The following is a 21,222-nucleotide window of genomic DNA, read 5'->3' as shown; positions in this document are numbered from 1 at the left end:
TTACAGAAGTAACAAGTCGTTGGGGACTTCCTCAAATAGACATGATGGCGTCACGCCTCAACAAAAAGCTTTGGACGTATTGTTCCAGGTCGCGGGACCCTCAGGCAGTAGCGGTGGACGCCCTGGTGACACCGTGGGTGTTTCAGTCTGTCTACGTGTTCCCTCCACTTCCACTCATCTCAAAAATATTGAGCATCATAAGACGAACCAGAGTGCAGACAATTCTAATTGTTCCAGATTGGCCTCGAAGGGCCTGGTATTCGGATCTTCAGGAAATGATCACAGAAGATCCGTGGCCTCTTCCTCCCAGGTTGTTACCTGTTGCAACAGGGGCCCTGTGTGTTCCAAGACTTACCGCAGTTACGTTTGACGGCATGGCGATTGAACACCAAATCCTAGCTAGGAAAGGTATTCCGGGGGAAGTCATCCCTACTCTTATCAAAGCTAGGAAGGAGGTAACGGCAAAGCATTATCACCGTATCTGGAGGAAATATGTTTGTTGGTGTGAAGCCAAGAATACTCCTACGGAAGATTTTCAGCTGGGTCGTTTTCTCCACTTTCTACAGACAGGAGTGGATATTGACAACAAGTGTAGGCAACCATGCGCACCCTCTTGGTAACCGGGTAAAAAAGGGATAACAGATTTAAAAACCACAATGTTACACTATCCCCTTTTTCTGCTGGGATATCTAGTGTTACAGTCCAAATGCAGTTTCAACGAACGGACTCCAACGTCAGATGTCTAGTTTCTTGATCTTTGGTTCTCTCCTTTCTCCAAATGGGAAACCAATTTCATGTGGACCCCAAAAATAGAAAAGAAAGGAGGATATAGAGTAGTATTGTCTTTATTCAAAAAGTTTCACAAAAATAATATAAAATGCTTCCCACAAAGAATTAAGATAGTAAATTGAATTTCATATACAGCAATCCACCACAGACTAGGCTAGAATGTGTACCGGATTTCGTGGGGTGTCATGAAACGTCCACCCAAAACAGCATATTAATGTACCAAGGATTCCCCTCGATCTTTCCAGGTGCTGTATCAGTCTCTGGATTTGCAGTATCCAGGAGGTCAAATACCGGCTCAATGCAGTCTCCCCAATCAGATCACCAACGCGTTTCTGCTCTCTAGGGAGCCTTTTTCAAGGTGTGAGGTGGAATATACTGCTCTGGGTTTTTATGCCCCCCAGAGTGATCTGATTGGTTGTTACTGTTCAAGGCCTGATGGGTGTCTAAGCTGGCTAATATTCCTATTTTCCTTCTTCCCCTTTTACTTTAAGGGTACAGAGAGTTTGTACAAGGTCTCCATAAAGGTTAAAAAATCGAAGTAAACGTTAAAAAGTACTATTAGGTCTGATTTGCGGCGTGCGTTCCAAACCTTGGAACGCACGCCACTTCCGCTTCCGCCCTCGGACTTTTCTCCCGGCGTGCGTTCCATACCTTGAAACGCACGCCGCTTCCTCTTCCGCGTATACTCTTTCATTCCGGCGTGCGTTCCAAACCCGTGGAACGCATGTCGCTTCCTAAAGCCGTCTGTTTTCATAGCGGGAATTGGCTGCTCTCCCAGAAGTCCAGACTTTTGTAAAGGGAGTGCTGCACATCCAACCTCCTTTTGTGACCCAGTGACACCGTGGGACCTTAACGTGGTGTTACGGTTCCTTCAATCACACTGGTTTGAACCTCTTCAAACGGTGGAGTTAAAATTTCTCACTTGGAAAGTGGTCATGTTGTTGGCCTTGGCATCTGCGAGGCGGGTGTCCGAATTGGCGGCTTTGTCTCACAAGAGCCCCTATCTGATTTTCCATGTAGATCGAGCAGAGTTGAGAACTCGTCCTCAATTTCTGCCTAAGGTGGTTTCGTCGTTCCATATGAACCAACCTATTGTAGTGCCTGTGGCTACGGGTGACTTGGAGGATTCCAAGTCCCTTGATGTAGTCAGGGCCTTAAAAATTTATGTAGCTAGGACTGCTCGAGTTAGGAAAACAAAGGCACTGTTTGTCCTGTATGCGGCCAACAAGGTTGGCGCTCCTGCTTCTAAGCAGACTATTGCTCGCTGGATCTGTAACACGATTCAGCAGGCTCATTCTACGGCTGGATTGCCGTTACCAAATTGGGTAAAGGCCCATTCCACTAGGAAGGTGAGCTCTTCTTGGGCGGCTGCCCGAGGCGTCTCGGCATTACAGCTGTGCCGAGCAGCTACTTGGTCGGGTTCAAACACTTGCAAAATTCTACAAGTTTGATACCCTGGCTGATGAGGATCTCATGTTTGCTCAGTCGGTGCTGCAGAGTCATCCGCACTCTCCCGCCCGGTTTGTAGCTTTGGTATAATGCCCATGGTCCTTACGGAGTCCCCAGCATCCTCTAGGACGTAAGAGAAAATAAGATTTTAAACCTACCGGTAAATCTTTTTCTCCTAGTCCGTAGAGGATGCTGGGCGCCCGTCCCAGTGCGGACAAATTCTGCAAGGCTTGTATATAGTTGTTGCTTACATAAGGGTTATGTTACAGTTGCGATCAGTCTCTGGCTGATGCTGTTTTGTTCATGCTGTTAACTGGTTTAGTGTATACCATGTTGTACGGTGTGTATGGTGTGGGCTGGTATGTATCTCGCCCTTAGATTAACAAAAATCCTTTCCTCGTACTGTCCGTCTCCTCTGGGCACAGTTCTTTAACTGAGGTCTGGAGGAGGGGCATAGAGGGAGGAGCCAGTTCACACCCATCTAAAGTCTTATAGTGTGCCCATGTCTCCCGTGGAGCCCGTCTATACCCCATGGTCCTTACGGAGTCCCCAGCATCCTCTACGGACAAGGAGAAAAAGATTTACCGGTAGATTTAAAATCTTATTTCTCTAACGTCCTAGTAGATGCTGGGGACTCCGTAAGGACCATGGGGAATAGACGGGCTCCGCAGGAGACATGGGCACTTTAAGAAAGAATTTAGATTCTGGTGTGCTCTGGCTCCTCCCTCTATGTCCCTCCTCCAGACCTCAGTTTGAATCTGTGCCCAGACGAGCTGGGTGCTGTTCAGTGAGCTCTCCTGAGCTTGCTGTAAGAAAGTATTTTGTTAGGTTTTTTTATTTTCAGGGAGCTCTGCTGGCAACAGACTCCCTGCATCGTGGGACTGAAGGTAAGAGAAGCAGCCCTACTCTCTGAAGCTAGGTCCTCTTTCTTAGGCTACTGGACACCATTAGCTCCAGAGGGATCGTACACAGGATCTCACCCTCGTCGTCCGATCCCAGAGCCGCGCCGCCGTCCCCCTCGCAGAGCCGGAAGACAGAAGCCGGGTGAGTATGAGAAGCAAGAAGACTTCGAAATCGGCGGCAGAAAACTCTGTTCTTCACATGAGGTAACGCACTGCAGCTGTGCGCCATTGCTCCAAACACACCTCACATACTCCGGTCACTGTAAGGGCGCAGGGGGGGGGGGGCAGCATATGGACCTCTGTAGGCAAAAGTACTCATATATACAGTTGGGCACTGTATATATGTATGAGCCCCCGCCAAGAAAATGTATATTTAAGCGGGACAGAAGCCCACCGTCGAGGGGGCGGGGCTTCTTCCTCAGCACTCACCTGCGCCATTTTTTCTCCACAGCTCCGCTGAGAGGAAGCTCCCCATGCTCTCCCCTGCAGATACACGGTAGAAGAGGGTAAAAAGAGGGGGGCACATAATTAGGCGCAAAAATCAATATAAACAGCAGCTACTGGGTTAACATTAAGTTACTGTGTTATTCCTGGGTTTATAGCGCTGGGGTGTGTGCTGGCTTACTCTCTCTCTGTCTCTCCAAATGGCCTTGTGGGGGAATTGTCTTCAGATGAGCATTCCCTGAGTGTGTGGTGTGTCGGTACGTGTGTGTCGACATGTCTGAGGTAAAAGGCTCCCCTAAGGAGGAGATGGAGCAAATGTGTGTGAGTGGTGTCTCCGTCGACAACGCCGACACCTGTTTGGATATGTGAAATTAAGTGCTAAGGTAAATTTATTGCACAAAAGATTAGAGAACAGACAGGGAATCTACCCATGTCTGTCCCTATGTCACAGAGACCTTCAGAGTCTCTCAATGCTCACTATCCAAAATAATAGACACTGATATCGACACGGAGTCTGACTCCAGTGTCGACTACGATAATGCAAAGTTACAGCCAAAATGGCAGGAAAGTATTCAATATATGATTATTGTAATAAAAAATGTTTTGCATATCACTGATGACTCATCTGTCCCTGACACAAGGGTACACATGTTTAAGGGGAAGAAAGCTGAGGTAAATTTCCCTCCTCTCAGGAAGAAAAAGAGCGGGCATCTCCAGACAAGAGACTGCAGTTTCCCACAAAGAATTCTCAGGGAGTATCCTTTCCCTACTAGGGCCAGGATACGATGTGACACCCTAGGGGAAGATTCCCGTTTGCCCAAAAGGTAGCGCTGACTTAACAGCTATCCTCAGGGATCCTGCAGATAGCATGCAGTAAAAGTACTTTGAAGTCCATTTACACACATTTTGGTACACTACTCAGACCGGCGATTGTGTCGGCATGGCTTTATAGCGCTGTAGCAGCGTGGACAGATACCTTATCAGCAGAGATTGAGACCCTAGTATGATATATATATATATATATATATATATATATATATATATATATATATATATATGTATATATATATGTATATATATATATATATATATATATATATATATATATATATATATATATATATATATATATATATATATATATATATATATAGATATATATATATATATATATATATATATAGATATATATATATATATATAGATAGATAGATATACATAAAACATGCCCAAAAAGACATTAGTCTACTGGGTTCTAGAGTCAACGCTATGTCGATTTATGCTTGACGTGTCCTGTGGAACATGCAATGGACAGGTGATGCCGACTTAAGAGGCATATGGAAGGTTTACCTTACAAGGCTGAGGATTAGGTGGAGAAGGGATCTCGGACCTGGTCTCCACAGCTAGGGCTGGTAATTCTGATCTTTTGCCTTATATTCCGCACAGCCTAGGAAAGCACGACATTATCAAATGCAGTCCTTTCGATCACAAAGAAACAAAGTCCGAGGTGCGTCCTTTCTTGCCAGAGGCAGGGGCAGAGGAAAGAAGCTGCACAACACAGCTAGTTCCCAGGAACATAAGTCCTCCCCGGCCTCTACAAAATCCACCGCATGTCGCTGGGGCTCCACAGGCGGAGCTAGGCCCGGTGGGGACACGTCTTCGAAATTTCAGCCACAAGTGGGTTCACTCCCTGTTGGATCCCTGGGCAATAGATATTGTGTCTCAGGGATACAAGCTGGACTTCGAGGAGATGCCCCCTCACCGTCGGCCCTGCCGGCTTCCCCCCACGAGAGGGAAATAGCGTTAACTGCAATTCACAAATTGTATCTTCCACAGGTGGTGGTCAAGGTTCCCCTCCTTCAACAAGGAGTGGGTTATTATTCGATCATGTTCTAGTCCCGAAACAGGACGGTTCAGTCAGACCCATATTGAATTTAAAATCCCTGAACATATACCTGAAAAGGTTCAAGTTCAAGATGGAATCGCTGAGAGCGGTCGTCGCAAGCCTGGAAGGGGGGATTTTATGGTGCCTCTGGACATAAAGGATGCATACCTTCATGTCCCCATTTATCCACCTCATCAGGCGTACCTCAGATTGGGGGTACAGGATTGTCATTACCAATTTCATACGTTGCCGTTGGTCTCTCCACGGCACCGAGAATATTTACCAAGGTAATGGCGGAAATGATGGTACTCCTGCGGAAGCAAGGGGTCGCAATTATCCCATACTTGGACGATCTCCTCATAAAAGCGGGATCAAGAGAGCAGTTGCTGATCAGCGTAGCACTTTCTCCGGAAGTGTAACAGCAACACGGCTGGATTCTAAATATTTCAAAGTCGCAGTTGGTTCCTACGGCTCGTCTGCCTTTCCTAGGCATGATTCTAGACACAGACCAGAAAAGGGTTTATCTCCCGATAGAAGGAGCTCATGACACTGGTCAGGAACCTATTAAAACCAAAACAGGTGTCAGTGCATCACTGCACTCGAGTCCTGGGAAGGATGGTGGCATCATACGAGGCCATTCCCTTAGGCAGGTTCCATGCGAGGACCTTTCAATGGGACTTACTGGACAAGTGGTCCGGATCACATCTTCAGATGCATCGGTTAATCACCCTATCCCCCAGGGCCAGGGTGTCTCTCCTGTGGTGGCTGCAGAGTGCTCACCTTCTCGAGGGCCGCAAATTCGGCATTCAGGACTGGGTCCTGGTGACCACGGATGCAAGCCTCCGAGGGTGGGGAGCAGTCACACAGGGAAGAAATTTCCAAGGTCTGTGGTCAAGTCAGGAGACTTGCCTTCACATCAACATCCTGGAACTAAGGGCCATATACAACTCCCTACGTCAAGCGGAGACCCTGCTTCGCGACCAACCGGTTCTGATTCAGTCAGACACCATCACCGCAGTGGCTCATGTAAACCGACAAGGCGGCACAAGGAGCAGGGTAGCTATGGCTGAAGCCACCAGAATTCTTCGCTGGGCGGAGAATCACGTAAGCGCACTGTCAGCAGTGTTCATCCCGGGAGTGGACAACTGGAAAGCAGACTTCCTCAGCAGACACGACCTCCACCCAGGAGAGTGGGGACTTCATCAGGAAGTCTTCGCACAGACTGCAAGTCGGTGGGTACTGCCACAGGTGGACATGATGGCATCCCGCCTCAACAAAAAAGCTACAGAGGTATTGCGCCAGGTCAAGAGACCCTCAGGCGATAGCTGTAGACGCCCTGGTGACACCGTGGGTGTTCCAGTCGGTCTATGTATTTCCTCCTCTTCCTCTCATACCCAAGGTGCTGAGAATAATAAGAAAAAGAGGAGTGAGAACGATACTCATTGTTCCAGATTGGCCACGAAGGACTTGGTATCCAGATCTGCAAGAAATGCTCACAGAGGACCCGTGGGCTCTTCCTCTAAGACAGGACATGTTGCAACAAGGGCCCTGTCTGTCCCAAGACTTATCGCAGCTGCGTTTGACGGCATGGCGGTTGAACGCCGGATCCTAGCGGAGAAAGGCATTCCGGATGAGGTCATTCCTACGCTGATAAAGGCTAGGAAGGACGTGACAGCTCAACATTATCACCGTATATGTCGAAAATATGTTGCTTGGTGTGAGGCCAGGAATGCCCCTACGGAGGAATTCCAGCTGGGCCGTTTCCTTCACTTCCTACAGTCAGGAGTGACTTTGGGCCTAAAATTGGGTTCCATTAAGGTCCAGATTTCGGCCCTATCCATTTTCTTTCAAAAGGAGTTGACTATTCTACCTGAAGTTCAGACGTTTGTGAAGGGAGTGCTGCATATTCAGCCCCCTTTTGTGCCTCCAGTGGCACCTTGGGATCTTAAAGTGGTGTTGAGTTTCCTTAAATCCCACTGGTTTGAACCATGCGGATAGAGCAGAGTTGCGGACCCGTCCACAGTTCCTGCCAAAAGTGGTTTCATCTTTTCATATAAACCAACCTATTGTGGTGCCTGTGGCTACTACTGACTTGGAGGATTCCGAGTTGCTTGATGTGGTCAGGGCTTTGAAGGTTTATGTAGCCAGAACGGCTAGAGTCAGGAAAACAGACTCTTTGTTTATCCTGTATGCTTCCAACAAGCTTGGTGCGTCTGCTTCAAAGCAAACTATTGCTCGCTGGATCTGTAACACGATTCAGCAGGCTCATTCTGCGGCTGGATTGCCGCTGCCAAAATCACTTAAGGCCCATTCCACTAGGAAGGTGGGCTCTTCTTGGGCGGCTGCCCGAGGGGTCTCGGCACTACAGCTGTGCCGAGCGGCTACTTGGTCAGGTTCAAACACTTTTGCAAAGTTCTACAAGTTTGATACCCTGGCTGAGGAGGACCTTGTGTTTGCTCATTCAGTGCTGCAGAGTCATCCGCACTCTCCCGCCCGTTTGGGAGCTTTGGTATAATCCCCATGGTCCTTACGGAGTCCCCAGCATCCACTAGGACGTTAGAGAAAATAAGATTTTACTTACCGGTAAATCTATTTCTCGTAGTCCGTAGTGGATGCTGGGCGCCCGTCCCAAGTGCGGACTTCTTCTGCAATACTTGTATATAGTTATTGCTGCAATAAGGGCTATGTTATTGTTGCATCAGGGTTGTACTGATGCTCTGTTGTTCATAATGTTGACTGGGTAAGTTTATCTCAAGTTATATGGTGTGATTGGTGTGGCTGGTATGAATCTTGCCCTGGATTTCCAAAATCATTTTACTTGTACTGTCAGCTCTTCCGGGCACAGTTTCTCTAACTGAGGTCTGGAGGAGGGACATAGAGGGAGGAGCCAGAGCACACCAGAACCTAAATTCTTTCTTAAAGTGCCCATGTCTCCTGTGGAGCCCGTCTATTCCCCACGGTCCTTACGGAGTCCCCAGCATCCACTACGGACTACGAGAAATAGATTTACCGGTAAGTAAAATCTTATTTTTTCTTTATCATCCACTAGGGGTCACTGGAGTACTCTTGGGATATGGACGGCTTCCACCGGAAGAAGGCACTGAATAAATTAATTTTTGAGACTACTCCTCCCCTCCATATCCTCGAGCACTTCAGTGTTTTTTCTGTGCTCGACACAGTTAGAAGGCATAGTGGAGCTCGTCCACGAAGTATTGGAATTTTTTTTTTAGTTCCTAAGTTTTTCTTCTTTTCAAGGATTTCCACGTCCTTTCCCCCCTTCTAACAGGCGTGGGTCAGGGACAGTGGAAGCGGCTGAGAACAGCCGTGAGTGTCGGACCTCTCTGTAAAGAGCTCCCTCACTCCACCTGCAGGCTGCCTGCAAAAAGCTGGACGGAGCTTGGATGAGAAGCCCCGTCATAGACTTTGGTCACGGTCCAGGTATGTTAGGGGCGGTCAGCTCTTGCTGCCGCTCCACTGTTGGGGATTGTATTGGGTACTCACCGCTGCCCGGAGCGCGTGTGCATGGGCCGCATCACGGCTCCATGCGGCGCGCTCTCACTCTCCGCTCCCAGCATCTTAAATACCAGACCGCTGCTCCCCGGCGCCGCAGCAGCGCTGCCTGGCTACACAGACACTCCGCAAAATGTGTGTGGCGGGCGGGAGCGCGTGTGCATAGGCCGCTCCAGGGCTCTATGCAGCACGCTCGCTGCTTCCGCTATCCGCCCGCAGCAGCCGAGGAGTTCCCGCTGCCTGGGCCTACAGGTACAGGCCGCTCACACGGCCCTATGCAGACTTCCACAGGCCCCGACCCGGTGCTGTACACGGAGGTCGTGGGAGTGGGGGGGGGGAGACATTGGCAGTATTTGGCATGCTTAATATGTTAATGTTCTCCTGTCTGTTCCAGGTTTCCTTTATTACATCTCGGCTAAGAGTGGTACTAGGGGAATTTTGGGGTCAGTTTTCTTATTGCTGGCAGGCACTGCACTTGCCTGATATATACCAGGAACTTTGGTGTTATTACTGAGTCGTGCAGTCTGTCTGTGTGTAGTTTGTATTGTCTGTCTTTTATAATGAGTAAGACACCAGCAAAATCTAAGAAACATTTTTCATGTCATGTCTGTAAGAGTGTGTTGCCTGATGGATCCACCACATGTACAGCATGTGTTGTTAATACAGCCATAAATACGATTTCAGAAGTAAAACCACCATCTCTGGACCCTCCATGGGCTTTACTTGCAGATGTATTAGTTGGTTTACAATCAGAGCTGGCCGCCTCTCGTGAAGAAAGAGAGGCGGCAAGATCTGAGTTTAAAATGAGACCATTTGAGTTACCAGAGTCTCAATCTGGTCAGAGGCCCACCTTGAGTGGAAAAGATAAATTTCCTTTTCCTAATAATTCTCCAGTCTCTGGGATACTAGACCTCACTGAACAGGAGTATGAGGAGGGCGAAATAGGGCAACAGTCAGATAGTGACGATTTTGACAGCCCAGGTATTGACAATCTCATCAGAGCAGTACGTCAGTCGCTGGAGTTTACGGAAACTGAGGAGCCCCTGACGAATGATGAGGTAGTTTTTACTAAACGACAGAGATCTCCGATGTGTTTCCCTATTTCGGAATCTCTTAATAAAATGTTACTGGAATCACGGAAAAATCCGGATAAACGGTTTTCTATTCCTCGTAGATTTAAATCGAGTTACCCATTTCCAGAGTCCATGACAGCTACTTGGGAGAACCCACCATTGGTGGATTCATCCGTATCCAAACTTACAAGGAAGTTAACCATACCAGTACCAACTGCTACTACGCTTAAAGACCCTGCAGATCGTAAAATAGAGGCTATGCTAAGGTCCATGTATACAGCAGCTGGAGTGCTGCTGAGACCTGGGTTGGTTGGCATTTGGGTTACTAAAGCTTTAATGGTATGGATAAAAGAGCTCAAGTCGGCTCTGCAAGATGACCATCTTATACTTCTCGCGGATCAAATCTGGGAAGCTGCTGAATATCTATGTACAGCTTCTACTGACGTCTGTCAGCTTACTTCTCGCCTGTCCTCATCGCTAGTCATAGTACGACGAGCACTTTGGCTTCGTTCTTGGCAGGCGGAGACGGAGGTTAAAAAAGGTATAGAGGCATTGCCTTATGATGGCGAGAAGCTTTTCGGTCCTGAATTGGACAAATGGATTTCTGAGGCTACTGGAGGAAAGTCTGTGTTTCTTCCATCGCCTACAACTATACCTAAACGGAAATATTCTGGTCCGGCGTTCAAATCCTTTAGAACTCAGCCCTTTCGTGGGCAGGGCACAGGAGCAGTCACGCCTGGTAGAAGAGGTCGGGGACGTAGTGCTCGACAATCCAATGCACGTCGTCAAGACACTAAGACCACTAACAAACCAGTGGCATGACGGGCTCCCAGCCCATCTCGGATCTCCAATTGTGGGAGCACGCCTTCAGAGCTTTCAGGGGGCGTGGCTGCAGACGTCCACAGATGGGTGGATCCGCAAGTTAGTATTAGAGGGTTACAAAATAGAGTTCGATTATCTTCCGACAGGAAGATTTTTCACGACAGGACTGCCTGTGTCGGACGACAAGAAAGCAGTTCTGCAGGTTGCCATTCAGTCTCTGCTGAATGCTGCAGTTGTAATTCCGGTCCCCGTGCAGGAACAGGGGCAGGGTTATTATTCCAGTCTGTTTCTGGTACCAAAACCAGATGGCTCAGTCAGGCCAATATTGAACCTAAAAGGTCTCAATCATTACGTCACTTACCACAGATTCAAGATGGAATCTCTCAGGTCAGTAATTGCAGGGTTAGAGCCGCAGGAATTCATGATTGCACTGGATCTCAAGGATGCGTACTTACACATTCCGATTTGGCCACCTCACCAGAGTTTCTTAAGGTTTGCGATAAGGCGAGACCATTACCAGTTTCAGGCTCTCCCGTTTGGCCTCTCATCAGCGCCTCGGGTATTCACCAAGGTAATGTCCGTGATGATAGCTCATCTCAGGTCCCTAGGGGTAATAATTGTTCCGTATTTGGACGATCTACTCATAAAGGCTCCGTCTCAACAATTGCTTCTCCAGCATGCTTTGCTAACGTACAATGTACTAGTTCAGCACGGTTGGATAGTCAGTTTAAAGAAATCACATCTAATTCCGTGTCAGCGACTTCAATTCCTAGGGATGATTCTCGATACAGTAAAACAAAAGGTTTACCTGCCACAACAGAAAGTACAGGTCATTCGTCATCTGGTGCAATTAGTGCTCAAGCCACGCACAGTCTCAGTACATTTGTGCATTCGCCTTTTAGGCACAATGGTGGCGGCTTTCGAAGCACTTCAGTTCGGAAGGTTTCACTCACGTCCGTTTCAACTGGAGGTGTTAGCGCAATGGTCGGGATCACATCTGCAGTTGCACCACAGGGTGAGATTGTCGCCACAAGTCAGGGTGTCTCTTCTCTGGTGGTTAAAAATACACAATCTATCTGCAGGGAGACGATTCGGCGTCGTGAATTGGATAATTCTGACAACAGACGCAAGTCTCAGAGGTTGGGGAGCTGTAGTTCAGAGTCATCGGCTCCAGGGCCTCTGGGCAAATCACGAAAGATCGCTATCCATAAATGTTCTGGAACTCAGGGCGATTTACAATGCTCTAAGACAAGCAGTGTACATGTTTCGTTTTCAGACTGTTCAGGTGCAGTCAGACAATGCGACGGCAGTCGCATACATAAACAAACAAGGAGGAACGAGAAGCCGCATGGCAATGCGGGAAGTAGCTCGGATCCTCAGATGGGCCGAATATCACCAGGTGATATTGTCGGCAGTGTTCATTCCGGGAGTGGACAACTGGGAGGCAGATTTTCTCAGTCGTCGGGATTTTCATCCAGGAGAGTGGGCATTAAATCCAGAAGTATTTCAGATGTTGATCCAGAAGTGGGGGTACCCTCAGGTGGATCTGATGGCATCCCGCCACAATCATCAGGTGTCACGATATGTGTCCAGAACAAGAGATCCAGGGGCAGTGGCGGTGGATGCTCTCACAGCCACGTGGCCGTACAGCCTTGTGTATCTGTTTCCACCGTTTCCGCTGCTCCCGCTGTTGCTAAAACGGATCAAGAGAGGGTCCGTCACAGTCATACTAATAGCGCCTCATTGGCCTCGGAGGGCTTGGTTCTCGGATCTCCTCGGGTTACTCGCAGACGATCCGTGGCCACTCCCACTACGTCCGGACCTGTTACAACAGGGTCCGTTCCTTTACCCCGATTTAGCGCGGCTGCGTTTGACGGGGTGGCTGTTGAAAAGGCCATCTTAAGAAGAGAGGGCATTCCTGAGTCTGTTATACCAACCATGGTACGAGCTAGGAAGCCGGTTACGGCAGCTCATTATTACAGAATCTGGCGTACTTATATAAGTTGGTGTGAAGCTCGGAAATTTCCGACATCATCTTTTAATTTATCCCGTCTTTTGTTATTTTTACAGATGGGGTTAGATGGAGGACTACGTCTTTCCACACTAAAGGTGCAGGTATCTGCGTTGTCAATTTTCTTTCAAAGGAAATTGGCCTCGTTGCCGTCAATACATACGTTTTTACAGGGTGTAAAGAGGATACAGCCTCCTTTCATTCCACCTACAGCACCATTGGACTTGAATCTGGTTTTAGATTTCTTACAGTCTGATTACTTTGAACCTTTACGACAAGTGGATATTAAATTTCTCACTTGGAAAACGATTTTTCTTTTAGCCTTAGCTTCGGCTAGGCGTGTTTCAGATCTGGGTGCCTTGTCGTGCAAGTCACCGTATTTAGTTTTTCATGATGACAGAGCGGAACTTCGGACGAATCCCGCTTTTCTACCAAAGGTAGTGTCGTCTTTTCACATCAATCAACCAATAGTAGTTCCTGTGTTAACAGGAGATTCTGGAACGTTGGATGTGGTTCGCGCATTGCGCATCTATGTATCCCGAACGTCTACTGTGCGTAAAACGGATACGTTGTTTGTTCTCTATGATGCGGCTAAGAGGGGTTGGCCAGCCTCTAAGCAAACCTTATCCAGATGGATCAAACTGACCATACGTCAGGCTTACCTTTATGCTAGGTTACAGCCACCTACTTCAGTAACAGCTCATTCCACACGTTCTGTGGGAACGTCATGGGCAGCGAGTCGTGGGGCTTCTACGACACAGCTTTGCCGTGCGGCTACTTGGTCTTCAGTGCACACGTTTGTGCGCTTTTACAAGTTTGATACTTTCGCGGCATCAGCATCTAGCTTTGGCCGTTTAGTGTTACAAGTGCCAAACAGCTCTCCCACCACGGAGGAAACTTTGGTACATCCCAAGAGTACTCCAGTGACCCCTAGTGGATGATAAAGAAAATAGGATTTTGGTACTTACCAGGTAAATCCTTTTCTTTGAATCCATAGGGGGCACTGGACGCCCACCCAGAGCAGTTTACCTGTTTTAGGAAGTTCAGTGGTTCTTATGGTAACACACTTTCACGACTGGTTTAAATTTAACAAGGGTTAATCAGTTATGGTGTCAACTGTTTAGTTGTCTGTTACGTTTTGTGTCAACTTTATTGTTGTCCGTGAGATTATATGTAATTCTTCTTTGGTCAATCTCTCTATCGATCCTGTTCGGCTCAGTAAAAAACACTGAAGTGCTCGAGGATATGGAGGGGAGGAGTAGTCTCAAAAATTAATTTATTCAGTGCCTTCTTCCGGTGGAAGCCGTCCATATCCCAAGAGTACTCCAGTGCCCCCTATGGATTCAAAGAAAAGGATTTACCTGGTAAGTACCAAAATCCTATTTTCTCTACAAGCAAGTCTGGTGAGTGCTTCCCTACTGAAAATTCGATATTATGGAGGCCATGTTGTGAGACACTGATCCCTGGAAAATAATGTTTTTTTTTTATTTTGGTTTGTGTTTTACAATATTGTAAATATAATCTGTTTTTTCATTTACAGTCTACACTCAAGATTTATCAACAAACACAAATGGAGTATACCAGAGTCAAAGAAGAATGTCTGAAAAGTGATGTGTTGTATGTATCCCTGTTAAGTTGTTATAATTTAACATTTTGATTGCTTAGTTTAGTTGCTGCATTTGGGTTCTGACAAAGGGCCTGATTCAGAACTGATCACTGTCGTGCGAATTCGCACAGTGGGCGATTATCAAATGACTGCGCGTGCATATGCACCACAATGCGCAGGCGCATCTCCAAGCAGTGACAGCTTGGTGCAAAACTTTCGACTGCAAGACGTTCGCAAGGTGATTGACTGGATAAGGGCGTTTGCAGGTGGTAACTGGCCTTTTTCAGGGAGTGTCAGGAAAAACGCAGGTATTTCCAAACGTTTTCAGGGAGGGTGTGTGACGACCGCTCCAGCCCTGATCAGCCTGTTTGTATCGCACTATGGGGGTCATTCTGACCCCATCGCATGCTGCAGTTTATCGTAGTGGTGCGATCGGGTCAGTACTGTGCATGCGCCGGCGCATGCCAGACGGCCAAAGGCCGTCGTTGCCTAGCGTTCGTCTCTGCCTGATTGGCAGGCAGAGTCGGTCGGTGGGCAAGAGGGGGCTGGACGGCGGCATTAAGCAGCCGTTTAGGGGGCGCAGTCCGGTCAACGCAGGCGTGGCCGGACAGTTGGGGGGGACAGGCCTCAGCGGCTGCATTACGTCACACGCAGCCGCTTCGACCCGGGCAGTGAAGAGGTTCTCCCGGCTAGCCGCAGGAGCTGCACTGGACGGGAGCTACTCCTGAAATGCAAAAGCATTGCTGCTGTGCAGTGTTTTTGCACTTCTGCAGGGGGAAGCTGTACTGACATGCAGGGCGGACTAGCCCTGTGCTGGGCGTCCCCCTGCATGCTAGTGCCTGATGTAGCTGTGCTAAATTTAAATTTTAAATGACCCCCTACAGGAGTAAGTCTTGGGCTATGCACAGACTGGTAAAATCATTAGATGGTGAGTAAGTTGCGAATGGATTTGCAGCTGTCCACTGTCTGGATGAATTTTCGCACAGTGTACACATGCATTCACACACTTGCACGGGGTGGGTTTTCACTCTCCCTGGGCTGTGAATATCTGATTGCAGAGCTCTGCAAATTCTCAGCTCAGCGATCAGGACTGAATTAGACCTTTTATTTGAAAAAATGTTGGTTTGGAAGAACTAGAATCTGACAGAACAGGCAGGAGGAGATGTGTATATAACGCCATACGTTTTCTCATCTTCTTTGGAGAGATAACTTGGAAGCACTCTTATAGACACAGAGAAAGATATATCTGAGGATGTCTCTTTATGAAAGCTGCTTGAAATCTACAGATCCAGTATTTCTATACCCAGACTACTGCACTACTATACCCAAAACATATTCCTTAAGTTGTTCTTCACTAAATTAACATTAAGGTGAGACCTACACCTAAAAATACAAGGAGCATTAGTGAATTATTTTTCCAAAAACTTCCCCGTTCATTTTGATGTTTGGCTACAGTTTCCTACTGGAAATGCATAGGCAGATTGTTGTGCACATGGAAACATGGCAAAATTTGGCGATTGCTCTCATACGTCACTTGTGCTCCTGCAAGTCATGTTCATATTAATACTTTCATTGCAAGCCATACAGTGTTTTTCAGAGCTTAGAATGTCTTCGCTTGCATAACAAGGAAGCTTAGAGATGCCGAATTTACTGCACAAATGCATTGTTAAAACAGAGGTAATGTAAGAGGGTGATTGAATTGTTTAAGCACGCCTGTGACTTTTGACGTCGTCATGGGGAAAAAAATTTCAGCTCTGTTCGCCCTTTTGCTTTTAGCGCTGGTCTATCCTAATTAGCTGGATTTTGGCACATTTCTGCTCACCACCTCAGCAGAAACAATTGAACAACTAACTTTGTTTAAAATAGGAGTGTATCTGATGTGGTAACGTGTTTTATATGTAGGTGGAGTGCTTTCTAATGTATTAATAAGTTGTTAACTTCCCTTAGGAAGAAGAAACTGGAAACAAAGTTGAAGAAAATGGAAGGTAATGTGCCAATGTGTCTACTTTTTTACTGAAGCTAATAGTTTACAGAGGTTATAATTGTAAAATTATGGTCACCGATTATACTGGTGATGTGGCCGGAACTCTGTCCTTCATGCATAACACTTTGCAGAAGACTTGACGTACTGTATGCTTTTGCTTCCAGTGCCTCACATCCCTAACTTCTAGCAAACTAATTATTTTTGCCTGTCCAAAATTATCTTGACTTTTATTTAATTACCGCTGTTGTTGTATTCTGTTTTTAATGTTTTTAAGAGGTACCTTTATCGATGAGTAGTATGTCATTATATTGGTAAGTGAAGGTAGCGAAAGGTGCCTGTCATGAGTGAGTTGACAAGTCCCATACACTCCATTAGCATTGGGCGTCTTTTTTGCCAAACATGTTGTGTTTTTACGTGTGACTTTTTCCATCTTTTTCACATTGCTATGGTATCAGGACGCACAAGCTTATGCTGATTAAAATGATATGCGGCGTGCCTATATTCTGTGTGCAACTGTGGCTGTATCTTCCACAAAATGGTACGTTAGTGTTTTTTTAGTTAGGTAACCATTTTTTTTGTATGCAGATACAGCTGCGGTCACACACAGAATATAGGCATATTGTTTATCATTTAATTAGCATAAGCTGCTTGTGCGTCCTAATCAAATCGTGATGTGAATAAGATGCATTTTAATGGAAAAAGTTGCATGTAAAGACGCTCAGCACTACTGACTCACCACGGCATGGTGTGACTAGAAGGACTGTTTAACGTGCAGGGAGGCTAGATATGAGTGGACGCATCTGTACAAGAAAATAAGTGAGTGTCGCATTAGTGTTTATCCATTCTAACTTTTATTTCATATATAATGGCGTATAGAACACAATACGCAGAGCACATTTGCCTAACAAACTAAGTAGCCCCCATGGAAGCATATCATGCCCTATTTGAAGTGTCAGAATGTTGTCATATTTACACAATTCTGTGTTCAGGCTCAGATCAGGTTGCTTTACTATGGGACTAATTTTGAGACACATGCAATTCCGATGTTCACGTGGTTGAGTGAATTTGTGTTGTTTTTTTTTTGTTTTTTTTTGGGGGGGGGGGGGGGTTCTGAAAACTCCTATGGCGTACACGTTACACATACAAAACTGGTGTTATATGTTTCTGAAAGTGTTAGGCATTCCTGGGTGGTGACTGGGAGGTGGCTAGTAGTGCACAAAAAAATAGTCAATTGAGAGTGCGTGTTATGTGCATTGCCAGACACACAGCTACAGGCATAAGAGGCCATGGTTAGATGCAGAAACTGCACTTGCATAGGGCTGATGCAAGTTTTGACCAATGGTGATGTATACAGACTCACCAATCTGTATTACCGCATGCACAGATGCTAAAAGTGGGTGTCTCAGTCCTAGCAGTATAAATGTTAAAAAGTGTTAAATTAACAAGAGGCAGCAGCATTTTCAGTTTGCATATTGAAAAAGCCACTATGTAAGTCCTGTATAAATTTATACACTGTTTCAGTGTTAGGAATGGATTTGGGGTGAGGGCAACCCTGAGTTTGTGTTGCTCGGCTGCTTTGGGGCATCATTATTGTAACACTTTTCAACACGTCATAGGTTTAAAAAATAAATAAAATATATTTATTAATTTAATGCTTTATAACACTAATTGCTACCTCTCACCTCTGTTACACTTTTGGCAGCGATGCTGCTGCCCCTTATTAATGTAACACTCTCTTTAACTTTTGTACTGCTACTTCACACTTGTGTGATTCCTTGGGGCGGGTGGGATGTGCTGGTCCTGGGGTCCCATGTTCTGAACCTTAGGAATGTTAGGGACCCATCTGATGAGGTCACCTAGCCGTGGTAGGAGGGTCCATATTTTTTGGCCAAAAATGATGCCAAGACCCTTCATTTTACTCTGTTAAATAGCACAGTTTATTACTTGTTTAAGTGTTCTGATTGCCAGTGTTCTTGATGTTTGGAGTGTGCACCTGCATCTCTGGGTTTTTAGTTTTTTTTTAGTTTTGAAGGATGATCATTCAGTATGTGGAACTTAACGATAATCATTCACAGCCTCCTAACAGCTGATAAACTGTCAGGATCATTTTGAATTTCAAAATTGTCCAATCCATCCAACTGTTGCTGAGGTGAACTCGAGTCCGTGAATGGAGATCGCCTCCATATATTGTGCAGTGTATGGTGGCGCTCCGATTATTATGCGATCGCTCCCCCTTCCTACATGTCAGCTGTAGTATGGTGATCTTAAGAAATGGTAGAGTTAGACAATATGGTACTAAGTGTAGACACTCACAAAGCATTCAACACAATACTCTGGCAACACATGTTTTCTGTTTTAGAACGGAGGTACTTTGATGAAAATTTTATAAGACTTATGTCTTTTTTTTTTTTTTTTTTTTAATCAATCTCCCTCTATCTCAATTTTGATTAACGGTTTAAGAAGTAGCACACTGGGCTTGCAGAGGGGCACCCGTCAGGGATGTCCTCTTTCCCCCCTGCTCTTTAATTTATACTTGGACCCTATTTTACGGATCCTTCAGCACTGGCCACAATTTAAAGGAGTACGTATTGGGTCGAGTGAGGTAAAAATCTCGGCTTTTGCGGACGATCTTTTGCATATTGGAGTAACCTGGTTCCCATCCAATGGTCCTCCTCATCTATAAACTACTTAGGCATAACTTTGTCTAGAAATCCTTCTCACTATACAAACACAACGTTAGCAAAGCTATATCCCATATTTCTACAGAATTGAGCGGTTGGAAAAATGTAACTCTTTCCTATTTAGGAAAAGCGAATTTGATCAAAATGGTCACTTTCCCTAAGCTGCTCTACTTGTTACAGGTTCTCCCTCTGCTTCTCGCTCAAAGAGATGTGAAACTCATTAACAGTCTATTCTGCTCCTTTATTTGGCAAGGTAAACAACCTTGTATCAGTTTTCTTAAATTGTGCCAGACAACGGAACGTGGAGGCATTAATTTCCCAGACTTGGTGCGTTATAGTCATGCAGCCCACCTACGGTATATAATTGATTGGATTCATGGTACCAATACCTATGTCAATACGGCACTAGAATCTCAATTACTGGGAAACTTAAATATAATTAGTTTTCTACACATCCAGGACCAAAATATACCGATTGCTCTTCGAGATAATCTTCTCTTGTGGAACACGAGGAAGGTCTGGCATATTTTGAGACACAAGTCCTGGTTTAATGCTCATTTATCTGTTCACCTCCCTTTTTGTAAAAATCCAAACTTTCAGGGCGGCATGGCGGCTCACACCTTCACCTTGTGGCGGATTGGGGGGATCTCTTCAATAGGGAACTTTAATCCATTTCAAGGACAAAAGGCCTCTCACGTTTTCGGAAGCAGTGGCTAGGTTTGACATACTTCAATACTATCCAGTAGCGTTTTTACAGGCCCAACATTATACTGCCCAGGTGTTGAGAGAATTTAAAAGCCTGGATTGGGATAACCCTTTGGTCACCTGCACATCCAAAGAACAATCCACAATAAAATTCCAAATACTTGCAAGTTGTGCGCACCCTCTGGGATACTATTGGATAAATGTTAAGTCTTTTTTCTTAGTCCATATAACCTGTAATATTGTCCAGGTTTGGTATAATTGTCCAAATCTTGGAAGGGTTCTAAAATATGCGTATTGTCTCTCTCTTCAGGTGTTGCACAACTTCTAAAATGCTTGAAGTCCTCACTCATCCATTACATGCAAGAAGAGAGGCTATACATAGTGAAGTACAGTTAATTATAAAACATATGATAAAAATTACGATATTTCCAGTTGCAATCCACTAATGTTAATCAGACATGCGTAACAGAAACAGTGGGGTGTCAGAAGTGTACACCCAAATGGGCATGTGCGATACCAGTCAGCTACCTCCCGGGTTTAGGCACTGACTCATCAAAGGATCTGCACCAACTGACTATCCCTGCTGTAGATGCTGGGTAGTCCTGTCTGATGGTCAAGTCACCAACTGGTTTCAGCTCTGTGTGAAAAAGGCTTAACTTAATATAAAGGTGTAGAATAATAATAATAATGTAGAGAAAAGTAAAGAATACATTGTTCAAGGTTCCATTAATGAGTTCATTGGTTTTTAATACTGTAATATCAACACAGGAGCGAACATCTGGGATAGATGCATACATCTGTGAAGAGTGCATGAAAGTGCCAAAGCTTTTAAAATGATTTATGCTGTCAGATCCTGTCATCTATTAGTAATCTGTATAATTGTATATTTTATCTTAATATACATTTTAAAGAGTAGTTCCTTTGTCATGCAAAATAAACATGGTTTAGAGGGAGAGTAGGTAGTATGTGCAACTTAATAAATGAATCAAAATAGAGTAGAAAATATTATTATAGAGCATGTCCAGCATTCCTGAAAAACAGAAGGTAATATATTACAGATCAGCTGAAGGATTTTCATTGTAGATTAGGCGTCCAGTAAAACAGATAGATAATGTAACACTTTACATATAAAGCCTTGGACTAACCTTAAAACATTTGAAACGCCTCTCAGTGATGGCTCCAGAACTTGCTGCAGCCTCCTCATTGGCACCTCCGACCCACTGTTGTCCTTTGTTGATGCCGCAACTTCGTAAAGGTGCAGTAGAGATGCATTCACTTATGGCACCTGCCGGTCAGGACAAATCTTTGTGGACAGCGTGGCTAGGGAGGGATATCCTTGCATGTCTAGTTTGACCCTGGTA

General features: G+C 45.7%; 1 protein-coding gene across 2 annotated transcripts in view; it reads left to right on the top strand.

Moving 5' to 3' along the window:
- ICE1 (interactor of little elongation complex ELL subunit 1) overlaps positions 1-21,222 on the top strand; it is a 292,267-nt gene that overhangs the window by 90,186 nt on the left and 180,859 nt on the right. For both annotated transcript variants that reach the window (XM_063922809.1, XM_063922810.1), the window contains exons 7-8: positions 14,426-14,502; positions 16,439-16,476. In XM_063922809.1, the coding sequence (XP_063778879.1) occupies positions 14,426-14,502; positions 16,439-16,476 (115 nt within the window). The remainder of the gene's footprint in view (positions 1-14,425; positions 14,503-16,438; positions 16,477-21,222) is intronic.

This window comes from Pseudophryne corroboree, chromosome 5 (genome assembly GCF_028390025.1).
Source record: "Pseudophryne corroboree isolate aPseCor3 chromosome 5, aPseCor3.hap2, whole genome shotgun sequence".
NCBI lineage: Eukaryota > Metazoa > Chordata > Amphibia > Anura > Myobatrachidae > Pseudophryne > Pseudophryne corroboree.
The sequence above is the reverse complement of the archived record's forward strand: the minus strand, read 5'-3'. Positions and strand labels throughout refer to the sequence as shown.